Genomic DNA, 17,500 nt, shown 5'->3' with positions numbered 1-17,500 from the left:
GTAAGAGCCTGCGTCCATGTGTGGGTATGAGGATGAAATTGTGTGTGCAGTTGTGTAAGTGTGTTCATGTGTAAGTAAATGTGTGAATATGGGGAGGACAAAAAGAGAGTCAGAATGTGTGTTTTTGTTTGTCTGTGAGTGTAATATATATAGTAAACAAAATAGGTTATTGTGTCTTTTTTGTTTATCTTTTTGTGTACCTCTGTGTGTGTGTTGAGTGTGTGTGTGTTGAGTGTTTGTGTGTGCGCGTGTGTGTGTGTGTGTGTGTGTGTGTGTGTGTGTGTGTGTGTGTGTGTGTTGAGTGTGTGTGTGTGTTGAGTGTGCGTGAGAAAAGAGAAATAGACAGTGCGTGCCATTCTTTCGGTGTGCTGCTGGTCTGGTTATGGGCTTTAAGCAGGAGTGATGCAGCTCAGCAGAGAAGTGCGTGAGTTTGAATGAATCAACCCATGTGGGGGAATTGACTGGAGCGAGCAGTTTGTTCACGCTTGAAACACAGGATACCCTAGAGTGCTGTGTTTATATTTGTTGGTGGTGTTTGTGTGTGTGTGTATGTGTGTGTCTGTGTGTGAATCTGAACGGAATGTTTGAAACAACATGAAAGAGTAGAGAATGTTTCACTCAGAACTAAGAATGAGAGTGTTTTAAGGAAGGTGTATGTGCGTGTGTTGTTAGAGAGAGCGCGATCACCAGAGTGGAAAATCTTTATAAAATCCTTAAAAGGTTGAGAAGGTTGTAACACTGTAAAAGTGGGAGTGCATTTTTTTTTATCTTTCCCAATGACTATAGGGGGTAACGCATGCTAATGTGTGTGTATTCTTAAGTGTGCTAATGTGTGTGTTTGCTAACGGGGGCTAATGTGTGTGTACGTGTTGTGTATGCACTTACCTTCTCGTAATACTTGATCTCGTACTCAGTGCGGCTGCGGTTGGGATAGCTGGGCTCTCTCCACACCAACGTCACACTGCGCTGCTCAATCTTCTCTGCCCGCAGCTCGCTCACCATAGAGGGTCCTGGAGAGATGGGAAGGAGAGAGCAAAGGAGAAGAAAGAGAGAGAGAAATAAGGGGGGGAGGATAAATAATTGAAAATGTTCATATCGGAAGGGAACCCATGCTTTTTATGAATTATAGATAAGGCGAACAGCACTGTGCATGCGCTTGTGTCTGAGTGTGCCTGATGTGTGTGTATGTGTGTGTGCGTGTGTCTCTGGAGTGTGTGTGTGTCTCTGGAGTATGTGTGTGTGTGTGTGTGTGTGTGTGTGTGTGTGTGTGTGTGTGTGTGTGTGTATGGGCATTTGACTGACAGATGAGTCACTGCAGCCTTAGCCCAGGACCGAAGATGACGATGGTGATGTCTCTGCTCTGTGTCCCTGGGACAGACCTCTACTTGTTATGGGCACGTCAGACTGAGCACCCTGGCAAGGCCATGTCTACTGTCAGACTGATGACTGACAAATTCGACACGTGAAAAAAAGACTTGAAGAAAGCTGAAAAGGTTCTAAAAGTAAACTTTCCCACAACATAGCCGTTGGGTTTGCAAGATGGGTTTTGGTATGTGGTTCTTCATTGCTGAACAAATCTATGAATTGTATGATATTCTATGAATTAGCCTTAAAACTCATCAGATTGTTTTGCATAGACTACATATGATATAGAATACATACATTCTTCTGTAATTACCCTGCACACATCAGTGCTTCTATTCATTAGCATAATGTTGCCATCTCACCAATGTCCCTGTATTCACTGTGGCCTTGAGTATCTCTGGTAATGTGCCTTTAAGGTTCCAGGAGTCCAGAACTAAATTTAAGAATGGCTGACCATTTAGAAACGTCCTTTCTTTTTGATCATCATCATCATCATCATCGTCATCCAAACCAACCACCTCAGCTTGATGAATGGCAGGACAGAACATCTGGCACTCCCAGCTCAACACAATTGAGAGCTTAAAGACAATAACCCAGTGAGATACTGGAATACTGATATGGCACGCAGATGGCTCACGTTATTGTGTTTAATCCAACACCACGTCATTTATTACCGTCAATGTATTATCTTCCATTTGGTGGACCCAGCTGAGCATACCTTAAAAAAAACCCTCAAGCTTGAAATAGAAGCACATCTCATTTTCTTTTGCCTTTCAGAGACAGACAGTCAGATCTGCCAATGAACAGAGCCGGCACTCAGGCAGATGTGAGCGGTAGTGAGCAGGTCCAGCCCCCTTTGAGCATGAGCACTGATGATGATATGATTAATGAGGCAGGGCTCCGGTGAGACCTGTCAATCATGCCTTTTTTAATGAATGACTGACAGCTCTGTCTCTTGAGCACCAGACGGTGGGTCTGAGGGGAACAGCTGGATGAAAGAGCTTACAACTTCATTCCTCTGTCTCACACACACCTGCACACAAATACACTGTCTTTTGCTTCACATCAATCTGAAATCTACAACGATGCATTGCTTTTTTGGGGAGCACATCAAAGCGAGCAGCAATCTGATTGCTCTGTCTCTTTACGGGGATGTCTCTTTTTGCTTTCATCTGATCTGTCCGTGTTTTAAGAAACTCATTCGTTCTCATGCGCGCACAAACGGCCATTGCATTATTCATGCAACTGCGTTTTAAAAGGTGGCTAACGAGCGCGTCAGCCATCAATCAAGGCTAACATTTAATTAAAAGGTGGAAAGCAGGAAATTGGGCTGGAGCAGTGTTAGCTGGAGGGGGGGGGGGGGCTGGAGGTGTGCAGCAGTGGGAGCTGGAGGGGAAGCTGCTCGAGTGTGGCGGTTAGCGCGGCTCAAATCTCCAGCCGTTATCCCACAGGGCCCCGGGATCATGATCCGACCAGACCACACGGATTAGGGCTCAGAGCCCCGACTTAAAGACATAAAGCCCAGCAGTGTCCGCTGGTCCCTCACCGACAATCACACAGCAACCGCACAATAGCAAGAGAGACAGAGAGAGAGAGAGAGAGAGAGAGAGAGAGAGAGAGAGAGAGAGAGAGAGAGAGAAGGATGTGTGTGTGTGAGTGAGTAAAAAAGAAAGACAGAGAGAGAGAGAGAGATAGAGAGAGAGAGTGAGAGAGAATGAGACGGGAATGGAGAGCCAAGGACAGCAAAAGACAAAAAGCAGTAGACAGAGAGAGAGAGCAGACCGAAGCAAAAAACAAACAACCTCACAAAAACAGTCTTTCTCTCCCTTTTACACACGCACACACTCACTAACCCTCTCCCACACACACACACACACTGTTCTGCTACTTCGGCAGGGCTAACAGTTTTAAGCGATAGAGTCGGTAGGAGAGGGTGCTGTTGAACACGGCGGGATCAGTGGCAACGCCAGCACACCTTGTCAGCTCGCGCTCCCCTTAACATCTCCAGGCTGTTCCCTCCATCCCGGTGCCTTGCCTCTGATGAATTATGCATCAGCAGCTCCAAACTCATAGCCCCGCTCCTCAACATGACTCAGGCTGACAACACACACCTGCACACTAATCCAAACACAGGTTGCACAGCTCTGTTTTTCTGCCTCTCTCTGTCCTCTCCAACTTGCTGACACTTTCTCTCTCTCTCTCTCTTTCTCTTTCTGTCTGTCTTTCTTTTTCTTTTTCTTTTTCTTTTTCTTTCTCTTTCTCTTTCTCTCTCTCTCTCTCTCTCTCTCTCTCTCTCCCCCTGTTTCTCTCTCTCAATGAAAATATGAATGCTGCAAAGAAACAGACTGGAAACATTATCCCACACAATAAAAAAAACAAGCTCTCGTATCCAAACTGCAGTACCCAGACACATAAACAGACACGCATCACAGACAGACAGCAGAGAGAGAAAGTGAGCACACAGGGGGAAAACACACCATCAAAACACAAAACAGCACATCCATCAACAAACCTTGACCCAATCAAACCACAGAGGAAAAGGAGCCTGTGTGTGTAATGGAGGTGGGGGAGTGAAATCTGGATGATTCTAGTGTGGAATCACTACAAGCCAAACAGGTGACCACACACACACACACACACACACACACACACACACACACACACACACACACAAACAAAGAAAACCAGCCACAGGCCCACAGCCCCCCCCCCCCCCCCCCCCCTCTCTCAAACAGTCACACACACACACCTGTCCTACCCACTCTAGCTCAGTCACTCCCAGCACAGTGAAGCTGTCCGCTGGCATGCGAGTCAACGTGTGTATGTGTCAGGCCCATAATGGCTGCAGCAGCAGCTCTCACATCTGGCCCCCCACCAGTCCCTCTGCCCAGCGGCCCCATTTAGACCCAAACAGAGACGCAGCTCATGGCTGCCACTGCCCAGCTGCATCTCTGAATGACAATGGCACACAGCAAAGACAGACAGGTGAAGCGGAATCCCTACGGATCTCAGCTTCAATGTCTGTTATTTTTTCCTCCTATCCCTCTCTCTCTCTCTGTCTGTCTTTCTGCCTTTCCCTCTCTCTCTCTCTCTCTCTCTCTCTCTCTCTCTCTTTGTCTTTCTGTCTCTCTGTCTCTCTCTCGGCAGGTAAGACTTCCCCACAGAGCTTGCCGTCTCTCTATTGTCTGGGGAGCTCTTTCATCATGGTTAGAGCTGTGGCAATGAATACATCAGTCGTGCAGAGCTGGATTTCTTTGTAAGCGTTCATTTCCCCCCACCATCATTTCATGGCACGTATGTGTGTGTGTGTGTGTGTGTGTGTGTGTGTGTGTGTGTGTGTGTGTGTGTGTGTGTGTGTGTGTGTGTGTATATGAGAGAGAGAGAGGGAGAAGAGCAAGACTAAATCTGTCTAATTGTGCACGTGTATGAATACCTGCCAGTGAGACTGCTCATGTGACTGCATGAGTGTGTGTCTATTGCATTCTCATCTACTATTACACTGAGCGAGAGACAGAGAGAGAGAGTACTGCGCACACTTCAAGAGAGTGTGTAAGAAGCTAATATTTGCTAGGGTTGAGTACCGCTCTCCTAAGTACGAACCCCTCTGTACTGTCCGTTTGTGCTCTGCTGGGTGAGGCCATTGCAAGGTTGACAATGGTGTTCATGTATTAATTCCTTTGCCCCAGTTCAAAGCACTGATGGCAGGTGCTTGGCTGCCCTGTATGCTGCGGAGCTTTGAGGGTCCAGGTCATCTCACTGGCTTCTGCTGATCCCTGGCAGCTCAAAGACCGTCTGTGGCAGCAGGCAAGAGCAAAGAGGCCAAATGCTGCTGGACGGGCACCTTCACACACACACACACACACACACACACACACACACACACACACACACACACACACACACACACACACACAGTGCACTTCACAGACACACACACACACACTGCACTTCACACCTAGACACACAAACTGTATGCGTGTGCACACATACACACGTTATTGAGGAATGGCAGTGACTCAAGTAACCATACTGTGAATACCACATGACCTTCTGCCACAGTGATTGGGGATGCTCTTCAGGTTAGACTTAACCTTGCTGCCAGTGTGTGTGTGTGTGTGTGTTTGAGTGTGTGTGTCTGTGTCTCTGTGTGTGCGTGCGTGTGTGAGAGAGAGAGAGTAAGAAAGAGAGAGGGTGTGCGTGTATATTTAAGCAAGATCATGACATTGTGTATGCCTGCATTACTGCATGGTTATAACTCCTCTTGAAATGCAACTTTGTAGATGATCCAAACACAGTGGCACTTTTACAGTGTGTGATAAAATAATAATAAAAAATGGCCAGCGATTATCTGTTTTTCAGAGGTGAAATTGCAGAGGGAGAGATAGAAATGGTATTCATCACAATGATGTGTGAGGCGTGTTTGAGCTCAGAGCCCCACCCTGAGCCACTATCTGGCAGGAGCGGGTCTCCGCAGCCAGCTTTAATCTGGCCTATCAGCTGGCACACTGCCGTGAGGAGCGCTATCTGGCAGGATGTCCCCTGCTCTCCCTGGCTAATCAGCAGCATCAGCATCCGCACTGGACTGGGGCTGTGACTGCCGTGTTTATACAAAAGCACACACACACAGTGACTCTCACACACACACACACACACACATACACACATACACGTATGCAGGCACACACACACTGCTACACATACCTATATGAAGATAGTAAACCTAAAGCCATGAAATCCTATGCACACCCACACACAGCCCCCCCCTGCAACAATCATCCGCACCCCAACCCAGCTGAAATGGAGTAGGCGGGGTGGAAAAATAACCCCGGCACATCTTTTCTTTTCCTTTGCCTTTTCATTTCAAGCGGAACGGATCCCTCTCTTCTGACTGGGCTGGCCTGATAGACGCAGGTATTATCATGTGCTTTTATCATCCCATATTATCATTCATATTACAGCGGCCCAACGGCAAGCTGTGTGGAGAGTGAGGTGGGCTTGCGGAGAAAAGGGTCCCTCCGCTGGAAGAGGGAGGTGATGGGGGGGGAAGGGAACGCAATAGGGCAGTAACGGAGCGATAAAGACATATAGAGATGAGATGTGGTGAGAGGGAGTGAGAGATGAGAACAGACATGGATGGAGAGAGAGAGAGAGAAAAAGAGATGAACAGAAATAAAGGGGAGCGGACGGGCTCAAAATTGAAAATCCAGGATCAGACACCTGCTCACAGACACAGACACATTTCCATCGGAAGCTCACAGTTATGGCCTCCGCAGCTGTGTAAATCCCAACGAGCCATTACGAGCATGTGTGTGAATGTGTGTGTGTGTGTGTGTGTGTGTGTGTGTGTGTGTGTGTGTGTGTGTGTGTGTGTGTGTGTGTGTTAAAGTGATCATCCGAATGTGTCTCCACTATGTTCAATGTGTGTTCTACTCCGTTACTATGATACACAGAGAAAAAAGAAAAGAAAAGAAAGATGAGGGGAGTGGAGTGACTGAAAGACAGGTTTGTAAGTGTGGGACTGTTGTTGTGTGTACTGCAGTAAGTTAATGTGTTGATAAGTGTGTATATATAATCCAACAGTGTGTAATTCAGCCAAGAAGAGTCTTTGTCTGTGTGCACTAGTGAAAGATCGTTACCCCATGTTTGCATGCATAGACACAAGCCCCTGCATAAAATGTAGCGAGCGTGGATTTTAAAACTTGCATAACGTTAATGTAATGTAATTTTAATTGTGCAAAAATATGAACACCCACACAGTTAATGTGCCGCCCTAATGCCAGATTTAATGTACTGATATAAATCCACTCAGCTGCTGCAGGAGCTACTGTAAATGCAGGCATGGTGGTGAGGGAGGCTGGAGAAGCACCATGAGTTTGTGTTTATTTCTCTTAAGTCTGTATGTGTGTGTGTGTGTGTGTGTGTGTGTGTGTGTGTGTGTGTGTGTGTGTGTGTGTGTGAGTGGCGCTCATTTCTCCGATGAGGGAAAAGGATGAAAGGCAGATCTGGTCAGTGTGTGTGAAAGGCAGAGCTGGCCAGTGCCTCCCCTCTTGTCCCCAAGGGCAGAGACGAAGGAGGGGGGAAGAACACAGAGGAGAGGAAGAACAGGAAGAAGGAAGAAGGCAGCCCCACAGAGATGAGAGGAGTAGAGAGTCTGAGAGGAAGAGAGAAAACTGCTGTCTGACAGTCTAGCGCTCAAGAAGCCCCAGGAAAAAAGCACATACACACGTCCATACACACACACACACGCAAACTATAATGAAGTTCATCAGGAGTTCACCGAAGTTCGTATGAGCATCAGCACATGAATCAGGGTGAGCACTTGAAACATAAAAGTGAAAGTTAAAAGGAGAAGCTCCCCCTTGCCGTTTCCCTCTTTGGCTCGCTCACAGACACACAAGCAAAGGGATCATACCAACATGCCTCGTGCTTTCCCTGCCTCGACTAGACTGTGTGTGTGAGAGGGCGCCAGTGGGGGGGAATGGGCCAGAGAGACAGGGATGGGGGAGCTATGGAAGGACTTTCGACAGCTTCTTTAGCAATCCATCAAAACGCTAGACCCCCCTCCTTCAGGCAGCTGTCTGTCACCATAGCCATCTTCCTACCTGTGTGTGTGTGTGTGTGTGTGTGTGTGTGGTGTGTGTGTGTGTGTTTGAGTGTGTGTTTGAGTGTATGTGTTTGTGCCTCAAGCATGCAGCACAGGGTGAGAGACAGTTCAGCACATCAAGCCCCCTTACGTGACAGACACACACTCACAGCGAGAAACACATAGTGAGAGAGAGTGAGGGAGAGAGGAAGAAAGAGAGAGAGGAAGAGAGAGAGACAGAGAGAGAGAGAGAGAGAGACAGAGAGAGAGAGAGAGAGAGAGGGAGAGAGAGGGAGAGAGAGCGCTCTGACAGCTGCACAATAAAGAGCTCAGCCGTTATGAGGCAGATGAATAAGAGAGAGGGGGCTTGAGGAAATCATTTTCCTTTCTTTCGTCTCCTTTCATGCAGATAAAAAGGGAGACAATTTTACCTTCTTCTGCCACCGCCGTTTGAGTCACTGAGGAGGCTCGGGAGTGAAGCAGCGGCAAAGCCCTGACGCATTACTCTTGATGATTCAGTGTGTGTGTGTGTGTGTGTGTGTGTGTGTGTGTGTGTGTTTGGATAGATGCGTGCTCTTTGTGCGAAACATGCTTCGAGGACACAGACACACAATTAACATGAATAGCAGTGGAGCTTGTTTTCTCCCAAACTACTTTGGGGGAGCGAGGGGGGTGAATGGGGGGGGGGGTGATGGAACCAATTAGAAGCCTCCACACACCCAAAACAAAAACATCTAATAGGTTCATCTCAACCATGAATGGGTGGTGATAAGTGCATATAACTGGTGGTGGATTGCCACTTAGTCCTCATTTTCATATGGAGACCAGAAGACTCTCTTACAATAGACCAAAAGGTAGAATGTTCCATATAGAATCTTTAATAGTTTTTCTCTAAGGATAATTATGAACACTTAAAGTATCTACTTTGAGCCCTAAAAGTTCGGCCTAGAACCACAGAGGCTGAAATTATTTCTGAAGTGAACCCATCATTACGAAATGTTCAAAGCAGTTTTTCAGCCCTATGAAACAAATGCTTCATTCTGCTGACAGAAAAACAAAAACAAATGTGCTACAGCTATATAGCCATGGTTAGTAGACCAAGTGGACTATGGGGAAATCTAAAATCAGTAAGTGACAGCCCGAGTTCAAAAGATACATGAATGCTGTTCATTAGTACACACAATTACCAGCAGACTCCATAACAGTGCCCGTACCTAAAGTAACCTGTGCTTTTCATTTTCTAAAAGGATTAAATGCAAACTGCATTTTATATCATGCTATTGACAACAACACACTGTAGCCCACACACACACACACACACACACAAACACACACACACACAGACAAACACGAAACACACACACACACACACACACACAGGTGTGTGCACAGATGTAACCACACAAGCCTTTTCTTACATTCCTCCTTGTTTTTACACATCTAATTCTCTCCTTTTGTGGCCATGAGATCTGGCACCCTCCTACACACCCACGCACACACGCTCACACACCCACGCACACACACTCACACACCTTATTCTTTGGCTCTGGCTTCTGTGATCTCAATCTGCCATCATAGCACACTTTCATAACAAACCTCTCACCCACACCCACCCTTATTTACACACTCTTCCACACACACACACACACACACACACCACTCTAAGGCAAACTGCCCCTCCTCTCTTACCTCATCATCTTAAACCCCTTCTTTTCTCTTTTTGGCCTTGTACACACACACACACACACACACACACACACACACAAACACATACAGAGACACAAACACACACACACACACACACACATACAGAGACACAAACACACACACACACACACATACACATACAGAGACACAAACACACACACACAGGGCTCAGAGAGTGGCCCTCTCCACAGGGACAGGGCCATCTAAGCCACCAGAATAAATCCTCTGAAGATATTGAAATGTCAATCCCCCTCCCCCTGACCCATCCTTATGCCCCCCTTAAGCACAAACACACACAGACACACACACACACACACACACGCATACATACATACACATACATAAACACACACCCACCCACAACCACGCCAAACTCTTACACCTCCACCACCTCTATGTCTAACCAAACACATACAAACACACAATAGAGGCCCCTATTTAAGCACACAGGCACACACTCACAGAATATACAGTACTGGCATCAGGCACACTTATTCATTCATATACATGCACATTTATCTGTATACATGTGCAGAATATGCATACATCCATTTATTCAAGCATTAACATGCATCTAAACAAGATGTGTAATCCACTATAAAGGGCTCCCCTGAGAGGAGGGTCAGATGAATCCCTGTTTAACATACATACAGAAACACACACACACACACACACACACACACACACACACACACACACACACATACACAAAGACAATCCGCTTGTTCCTGAGCAGTGTTAGATACATAAACATACACAGTCTGTTTCCTGCCCCGCCCGCTGACCCCTGCCTGTCTGGGGCCATGGGGGGTCCACTTAAGCTGCCCCCACAAGTCGCTTGTTGAGAGGAAATGGCCTGGATTGGGGGGGGGGGGGCCAGTGGTTATCATGTGTCACGTGTGGGTAAAAGTCACAGGCACCCTGCCTCTGTGTGGCCCACAGAGACCTGACATTTCCCCCACAGGCACCCCACCATCCCCTACGAGTCCCATGAGGTCCACCACTACCCCCCCTCCCCCCTCCCCCCTCCACCCTCCCTCAAACGTTGTCTCATCCGATCCCGGTCTCATCCTCAGAGGCGCCGTCTCGCTACGGTAGCCCGCCTTATAAACGCAGCCTGCCGGCACTGGAGACGTCCATGCTAACAGGCTTAGTGCCAGGAAGAAACCCTCTGCTGTGGGGCACTTATGAAAGAAGGGGGTATGGGAGAGGGAGGAAAAGATAGAGGGAGAGAGACACACAAAAAGAGAGATAGAATATGAGAGAAGATAAACAGCAAGAGGGTCAGAAATACAGAAAAAAGGACAGAAACGGAAAGAGCCTGACAAAGGAACAGTGAGAGAGAGATAGACAGAGAGAGAGAGAGAGAGAGAGAGAGAGAGAGAGAGAGAGGAGAGGAGAGAGAAAGAATGGCCTCACATCAGTTTCCCTAATGTAGTATTCATGAAGGTCAGGGATATGGGGGTTTAGAGGGGGAGAGGGGAGTTATGGCATATTGTCTCAGAAAAACAGCAAGGGCATAATGCCCGTTAACCTTCTCCCTAATCTGCCATTCTTAATGCTTCGCTAGTGAAGGGGAGCAAATTATGCTGGATTAGCACAGATACACACACACACACACACACACACACACACACACACACACACACACACACACACACACAAACACAACATGCAAACAAACACAAATGCATGATGGAGATTCCAAACGCGCACATACATACATGCATGTATTACACATTTCCAGTGTAAATCTCCGCTCAGGATAATCTCCTTTGTTTGAAAGCATGACTGTATATTAATGCGATAAACCCTCTAATACAGGGTAAATAAACAAAAACGAGAGCCCCACTTGCTAACTGCCGTGACGTGTTGTCAATCACGGCCCGCACCATCGTTGCACCTCTTTTCCCTTAGATAGAGAGGGGGGGTGGGGGGCGGTTGGTTTCAGCTGGCGTGTTGCTGCACAAGGCGCTAACCTTGAAGAAGCAGCTCCACACAGCCACCAGAGATGTATGGAGGGTTCCTCCTCTGAGTGGCACACTAGGGGCCGGATTAGACTGAAATATTCACGGGGCATAAAACCCGCAATGTTTTAAAGTCTCCCCTGGTGACTGGCGGCCCAAGAGCTGCACTCAGGGATATCAGGGCGCATTAGTGGTTAGCGTAGTGCTGGGGTTTTACTCATGATCATGTGATTTTAGTTAGAGAAGACGTGAGTGGGAAAACCAATCACAAAAAAGGAAGGCTTAAGCAGGCATCCATTTTGAAAGATTCCAGGATAAACATATTTAATATTTACAGGAATAGGAAAACAAGAAATCCCATTTAAGCAAAGTGTTTGTTGAAGTGAATAGGCCGATGGCAAACCATACATGTGTGTGTTTGTGTGTTTGTGCTGCAAGACAGTGTATGTGTGTATGTGTGTGAGAGAGAAAAAGGCACAGAAAGCAAGACAAAGAAGTGTGTGTGTGTGTGTGTGTGTGTGTGTGTGTGTTTGTATGTGTGCGTGTATGTATGTGTGTGTGTGTGTGTGTGTGTGTGTGTGCAGGGCTTTCATGCCACTGTGGCCTCCCACCACACAATCACCAGCTGTTCACTAAAGCCCTGAACCCTGCGTCACAGTCCTCCATCCAGATGCTGCTCTTACACAACCGTCTTTTCTGATTGGTCAGCGCTAAAACTGGAGCACTTACTAACATACACACACACACACACACAAAGACAATGTAGCGCAGTCTCACCTGACTTGTGCACTCATCCAAAAGGCTTGCACGCACCTGGTGCTCAACAAAGATATTCCGACACAGAGCTAACTTCACCTCAGCCTCGTCAAAGCAAGCTGACCCATACAGAGCACATCTGATTAATATTTCTTTACAAAAGCTCCAATTTTACCAGTGCTCATCTCTCACACAAAGACACACACACACACATACACCCTTTTACCCACACGCATCATAGTAATGCATCAAATTCATGTGTGTGTGTGCCCTCCACGCACTCTCCCCACAAAGGGAGGCCAGCGTCTGTTAAAAGACACAGTGGAGCGTGGCAGAGGAATACCTCACAGGTGATGTGCAGCCATTACTGCCAAGTCCCTTGACGAATGCAGCAGCTCCCTCTCCAGAGGATTTCACTGTAGGAGACGAATGCTCTGCTTCCCGCTCTCAGAGGAGAGGAAGAGAGAGAGAGAGTGTGTGCTGCCTTAACTACCGATGTTTTTAGAGGATTTCAAATGCACTGATTTCCATATTTGATCAGCCCCTTTCACTGCCAGAGAGGCTGTGGTTTTAGTTGGGTTCATGGTGGTGACAGCGTTTCAGGATTGGAGTGAAATTAAACAAACCACAGAAAACATGCTGTGCTGTGCTTCCCTCAGTCAAGCTATCCTCTAAGTGCAGTTCAAATACTTTTGGGGGGTTCTTTGTGCTGGGCTTTTTGGATTTTAGAGGTCACTAATGTACAAAGTAATGGGTTATGGAAGGAGTCTCAAAGCAAGACCCTGAAGGAAGGTCTAAATACAACACGTCGACCGCTCTAGGCTAAAAGCAAAGCATGAATGAAACTGCTACTGGAAACAAAAAAAACACAAATGCCACAACTCTGCAAATTGCTCTCCACAAGAAATGTTTAACTAAAGATGAGTACCCTGGAGCTCAGCAAACAGCCCCAGTGCTGCTTAGAGGCATTTCTCCAGAGAGGGCTTTTCACCCTGCCTTCCCTGTAGGGACATCCCTATTAGGGAATGATGATGGATCAATCAATGAATCTCTCTCCCCAGTGGGGTGTCATGCACGGCAGTGTACTACTGGGAGGGAGAAAACTTCATGATTTCTTTATTATGCCTGAGGTCTTACACAAAGAAGCTAGGGCTGTCAAAAAGAGGGTGAAAAACCTGTCCCCAATGTAAGCGTGCCAAGGGGGTTCTACAAAAAGCCTATTATCAGAGTGTAATGAAGTACAATCTCCATATTTGAGTCCTGGAACATGCAAGACACTCCGCTGCTATTTTCAGAGCATGAAGACACAGCACTGTATTTTTTCTCAACTAACCAATCAGCCACTTGCTAGTTCTTCCTGTAGTGGTACTAGTAGAATGAATGACCTCAAGCCCTCTCAATCCCAAACGGTCTAATTTGCTTCTGAAGTGTGGCGAAGAAACGACGTACCTGCCAGGCTGGTGGAGACGTTGACCTGGGTGTAGAAGCGTTTGTTTTGGCAGCAGCTCTGAGACGCCGTTCAGGGCCTCCACGGTGAAGTGTAGTTGGCGTTGGGCAGCAGGTTTACCACGGTGACCGTTGCGCTCCGTCAGGCCGCTCTGCTGGGGCACGAAGCCGACGCTGGGGCCACATGGCTCGCACTGAATGTCTGTGCTGCCGGAGAGCAGCGCCGCCACAGACGCCACGCGCACACAGCGCCTGCAGCCCACACTGTAGGTGAGGTCGCCCCGGCCACCCGTGTCACTGGGGGGGGCCCAGTCCAGGATGAGGGTGGACTGCTTGAGGGTGTAGACCAGGTTCCTTGGTGGAGAGGGGGGCCCTGAGAGAGAGAGAGAGAGAGAGAGAGACAAAATGTTGGTTAGGTGTCCTGATGAAGGGCAAACCAGGCCCTAACACAGGCCTTGCCGGTTTTACTTGACATGGGGCAAAAATACAATTGTGTTGCTTTTATGTAATGCATTGTGTTGCATTTTGTGTAGTGCCCCTGCATGTTTTTTGAAGCGACTGAGTGCTCCTCTCTACCTCTCTACCTACGAAGTGTTTTCATCAGGAGAGGTGTCTTATTGTGTAGCACTAGTTGCTGATTCTCTCTCTTTTTGGGAAGAGCTCATTCAACTGCATGGCAACAGTTCTGAGTGCTGTTGCCTGGTTGCTACTCCATTGTTTCGCGGGGATTCATTTGAGTTGATGTCCTCCATGTGTGTGTCACTAAACTGAATTGACCTGGGGTGACAGATTCAATAAGGGACGATAATGAGGGGAAGCACACCCACACACTCACGCACACACAAACACACACACACACAGACACACAGACCATGAAAACAAACACGCGACGACGCCTGCCAACAACGCTTTATCCTCACACAGCCTCCTCCACTGCACTTCACTGTAAGAGCCAATTGTGAAACAAAAGCAAATGGAGGCAATTGAGTTAGCGACGGTGAGGCTCTTTGTTTTTAAAGAAAATTGCTGTCAACAGTCATGACTGGAGTGCAATCGAATGAGTCACAGACGGGGAAGGGAAGCTGGCGAGATGGCAAAATGAATGTCTCCTATCTGATGTTCATAAAAATGATCTAATGCCAATGCAAATATAGCATCATGCAATGCTGTTAATGAGGCGTGCAGAGAGACTCAGCGGTTATGGTGACGGGGGGCTGGAGTGGTGTGGGGTGGAGTGGAGGTGCTTGGGGGGGGGGGGGGGCACCCCCTGGTGCTGGGTATCTTTTGAAAGCTCCAGGAGGCGACGTAAGAGGCGCAGGTGGGGCGGAGGCAAAGCTCAGGCGTGGTTGCTTGTCCGATGCCGCTCGCCGGAGCATTTAAATGTCACCGGGCTTCCTTGAAAGGCTCGTTTGTAAAAATCTGGGGCTATGGCCCCTTCGCGTGCTCAACAGGTGTCAGCGTGGGTATGGCCTTTAGCTGATCCAGGAACAGCGGTGTCAGATCAACCGGTGGGGTGGCAGAGGCCCAACTGAGCCCTGGGGCCTGATGATTAAGATCATAAGGTCATGATAAAAGTGGCTGTGGAGTCAATTAAAGCGCATAGGTCTGCATATGCACTCCATGCAGTGGGGATACAGACATGCACCACTGCACATATCTGCAAAAACATGACCTTTATGTGATTTCTCCGATCATATTCATGTCTGGTTTTTTTTAAGGTCTTAGGCCTTTAGCACCTGTCCTCATTCAGCACATCATAAAAAATAAGACATACACTGCGTGCTCACAGGGTTTACTTTCAACGCTAGTAAGGCCTGCAGTGGTAAATAAAAGAACAAAATGAGCAGAGGCAAGCGTTTTTTTCCATCCAAGATGAACAGAGGATGGAGGTTTATGAATGTTTAATGACCGACTGATCCAGCGGGCTCCACCTTGCTTAAAAACAGATCGTGCTTTACCCTGGTTTCACCCCCCCCCCTCCCCCTACCTGTGTATGAGACACAACTTTCTTGACTTCAAGTAAGCACAAGTTCCTGCCTATCTCCATGAGAGCATGGAAAGCACGCGACTGTGTGCCAATGCTAATTACAGCAGGGCTGGTTGATTGCATAAACAAACACACACATTAAAATGTACACATGTGAGGGACTGCACGTCTGGATGTGCTCTAAGTGAGTGACTGAGGCGCGCGTGCCTACGTGCGTGCATGCGTGGAGGAGGGAGGTACATGAGTGCTCTTTCATTAAAACGCTGGGCCGGGGGGTTATGCAATGAGACCCATGTGTGGCTAAGAGCGAGGAGCAGCTGTGGCCCGGATACTTTCACCAGCACGAAGGGAGCAGCTCCCCCTTACTTATTCATCGTCTCCCCCTCGTTCTCTCTTATACACACACACACACACACACACACACACACACACTCACGCCTGAAAACACGTGCACACTTATACACTCTTGGGAACATTAAACACACACACACACACACACACACACACACACACACACACACACACACACACACACACACACACACACAAGGGACAACACAGTGTGATACCACAGCCTGTGCATTTATATTGCAGAGTGAAGTACAGTAACAGTACAGAACAGCAAGTAATAGTGGTAGGCAGTGGGGTGCTTCGGTCAAATGCCATGACTATCAGTGACACCACTGGCTAGCAAGTCTCCAACAGCATCAACGGCAGCACTGCCTAATCAAACAGACAAGGGAGAAGGGGGTGTCATAACTCTCTCTAGCCGTGCCACCCCTTTCTATTCTTGTGTTCTTCTCTCACCCCATCGCCCTATCTGTCTCTAAATCTGGCCTCCACATCATCTGTCCACCTCCCTCTCCCTGCCGCTTCCGCTGTAATGTCTCTCCCTCTCGCTCACACTTCCTTACTCCCACCCTTCTCTCTTTCTCTTTCCCTCTTTCTCTCCCTGTCCACTTCGATGGATTTGCTGTATCTCACAGATAGTAATTACAGAATCAATAGTGTAATTAATGTCGTAATTGTGCCGCTATAACCACTATCAGGGAGCTGCTGCAGATATAAAAGGCGCCAAATCCAATGGCGTAATCAAAAGCATGGCTAACGACGCCATAGAAGCTAGCCGCTACGCCTTTTGTGCCTCTCCACGTGGGACCGTACTGAGGCCACATTACGACCCCATGATAAGCAAATCAGAGGCTAGAGCTAGCCGCCTCCTGCATAAACAAAGGCAGGGGGATCAATGAGAGTACGCCTGCTGGGACTTATCTGATGGGTTCAACAACTGATGGGGGGATTAAAGTGTGTGTGGTGTGTGTGTGTGTGTGTGTGTGTGTGTGTGTGTGTGTGTGTGTGTGTTTGTATGCGGGTGTTTTTGTAGACACGTTGCTTGTTTTCGTCGCTATGTTTAGTATACATTTCCCCGGCTAAGGCTGGTTGCACAGGCAAGCGTGTATGGCATTTGTGTTTTGTGTGCTTGTGCCCCGTGGCATGTACAGGCATGTGCTTGTTTCACGTTGGCAGAAAGGTGAGGATCAGGGGCAATGTGGAGTGGTATTATTTAATGTGAGCCCAATGACGACAGGGACTGTGTGTCAGGTGGAGAGAGTGTGTGTATTTCTCTGAGTATGTGTTAGTCAGTGAGAAAGTGTGTGCCTGTACACGTGTGAGGATATGTGCATACTG

At 47.7% G+C, this 17,500-nt stretch overlaps 1 protein-coding gene across 1 annotated transcript in view; it reads right to left on the bottom strand.

Moving 5' to 3' along the window:
- Nucleotides 1-17,500, bottom strand: part of epha10 (EPH receptor A10) — a gene marked incomplete at both ends in the record, with an annotated part of 81,213 nt that overhangs the window by 22,730 nt on the left and 40,983 nt on the right. The window contains 5 exon segments of the mRNA XM_080836338.1: nt 886-1,010; nt 13,828-13,873; nt 13,875-13,918; nt 13,921-13,957; nt 13,959-14,243. Of these exon segments, the coding sequence (XP_080692464.1) occupies nt 886-1,010; nt 13,828-13,873; nt 13,875-13,918; nt 13,921-13,957; nt 13,959-14,243 (537 nt within the window).

The sequence above is a fragment of the Sprattus sprattus genome (assembly GCF_963457725.1).
Source record: "Sprattus sprattus genome assembly, chromosome: 4".
NCBI lineage: Eukaryota > Metazoa > Chordata > Actinopteri > Clupeiformes > Clupeidae > Sprattus > Sprattus sprattus.
This window is presented reverse-complemented; position numbering and strand designations above follow the sequence as displayed.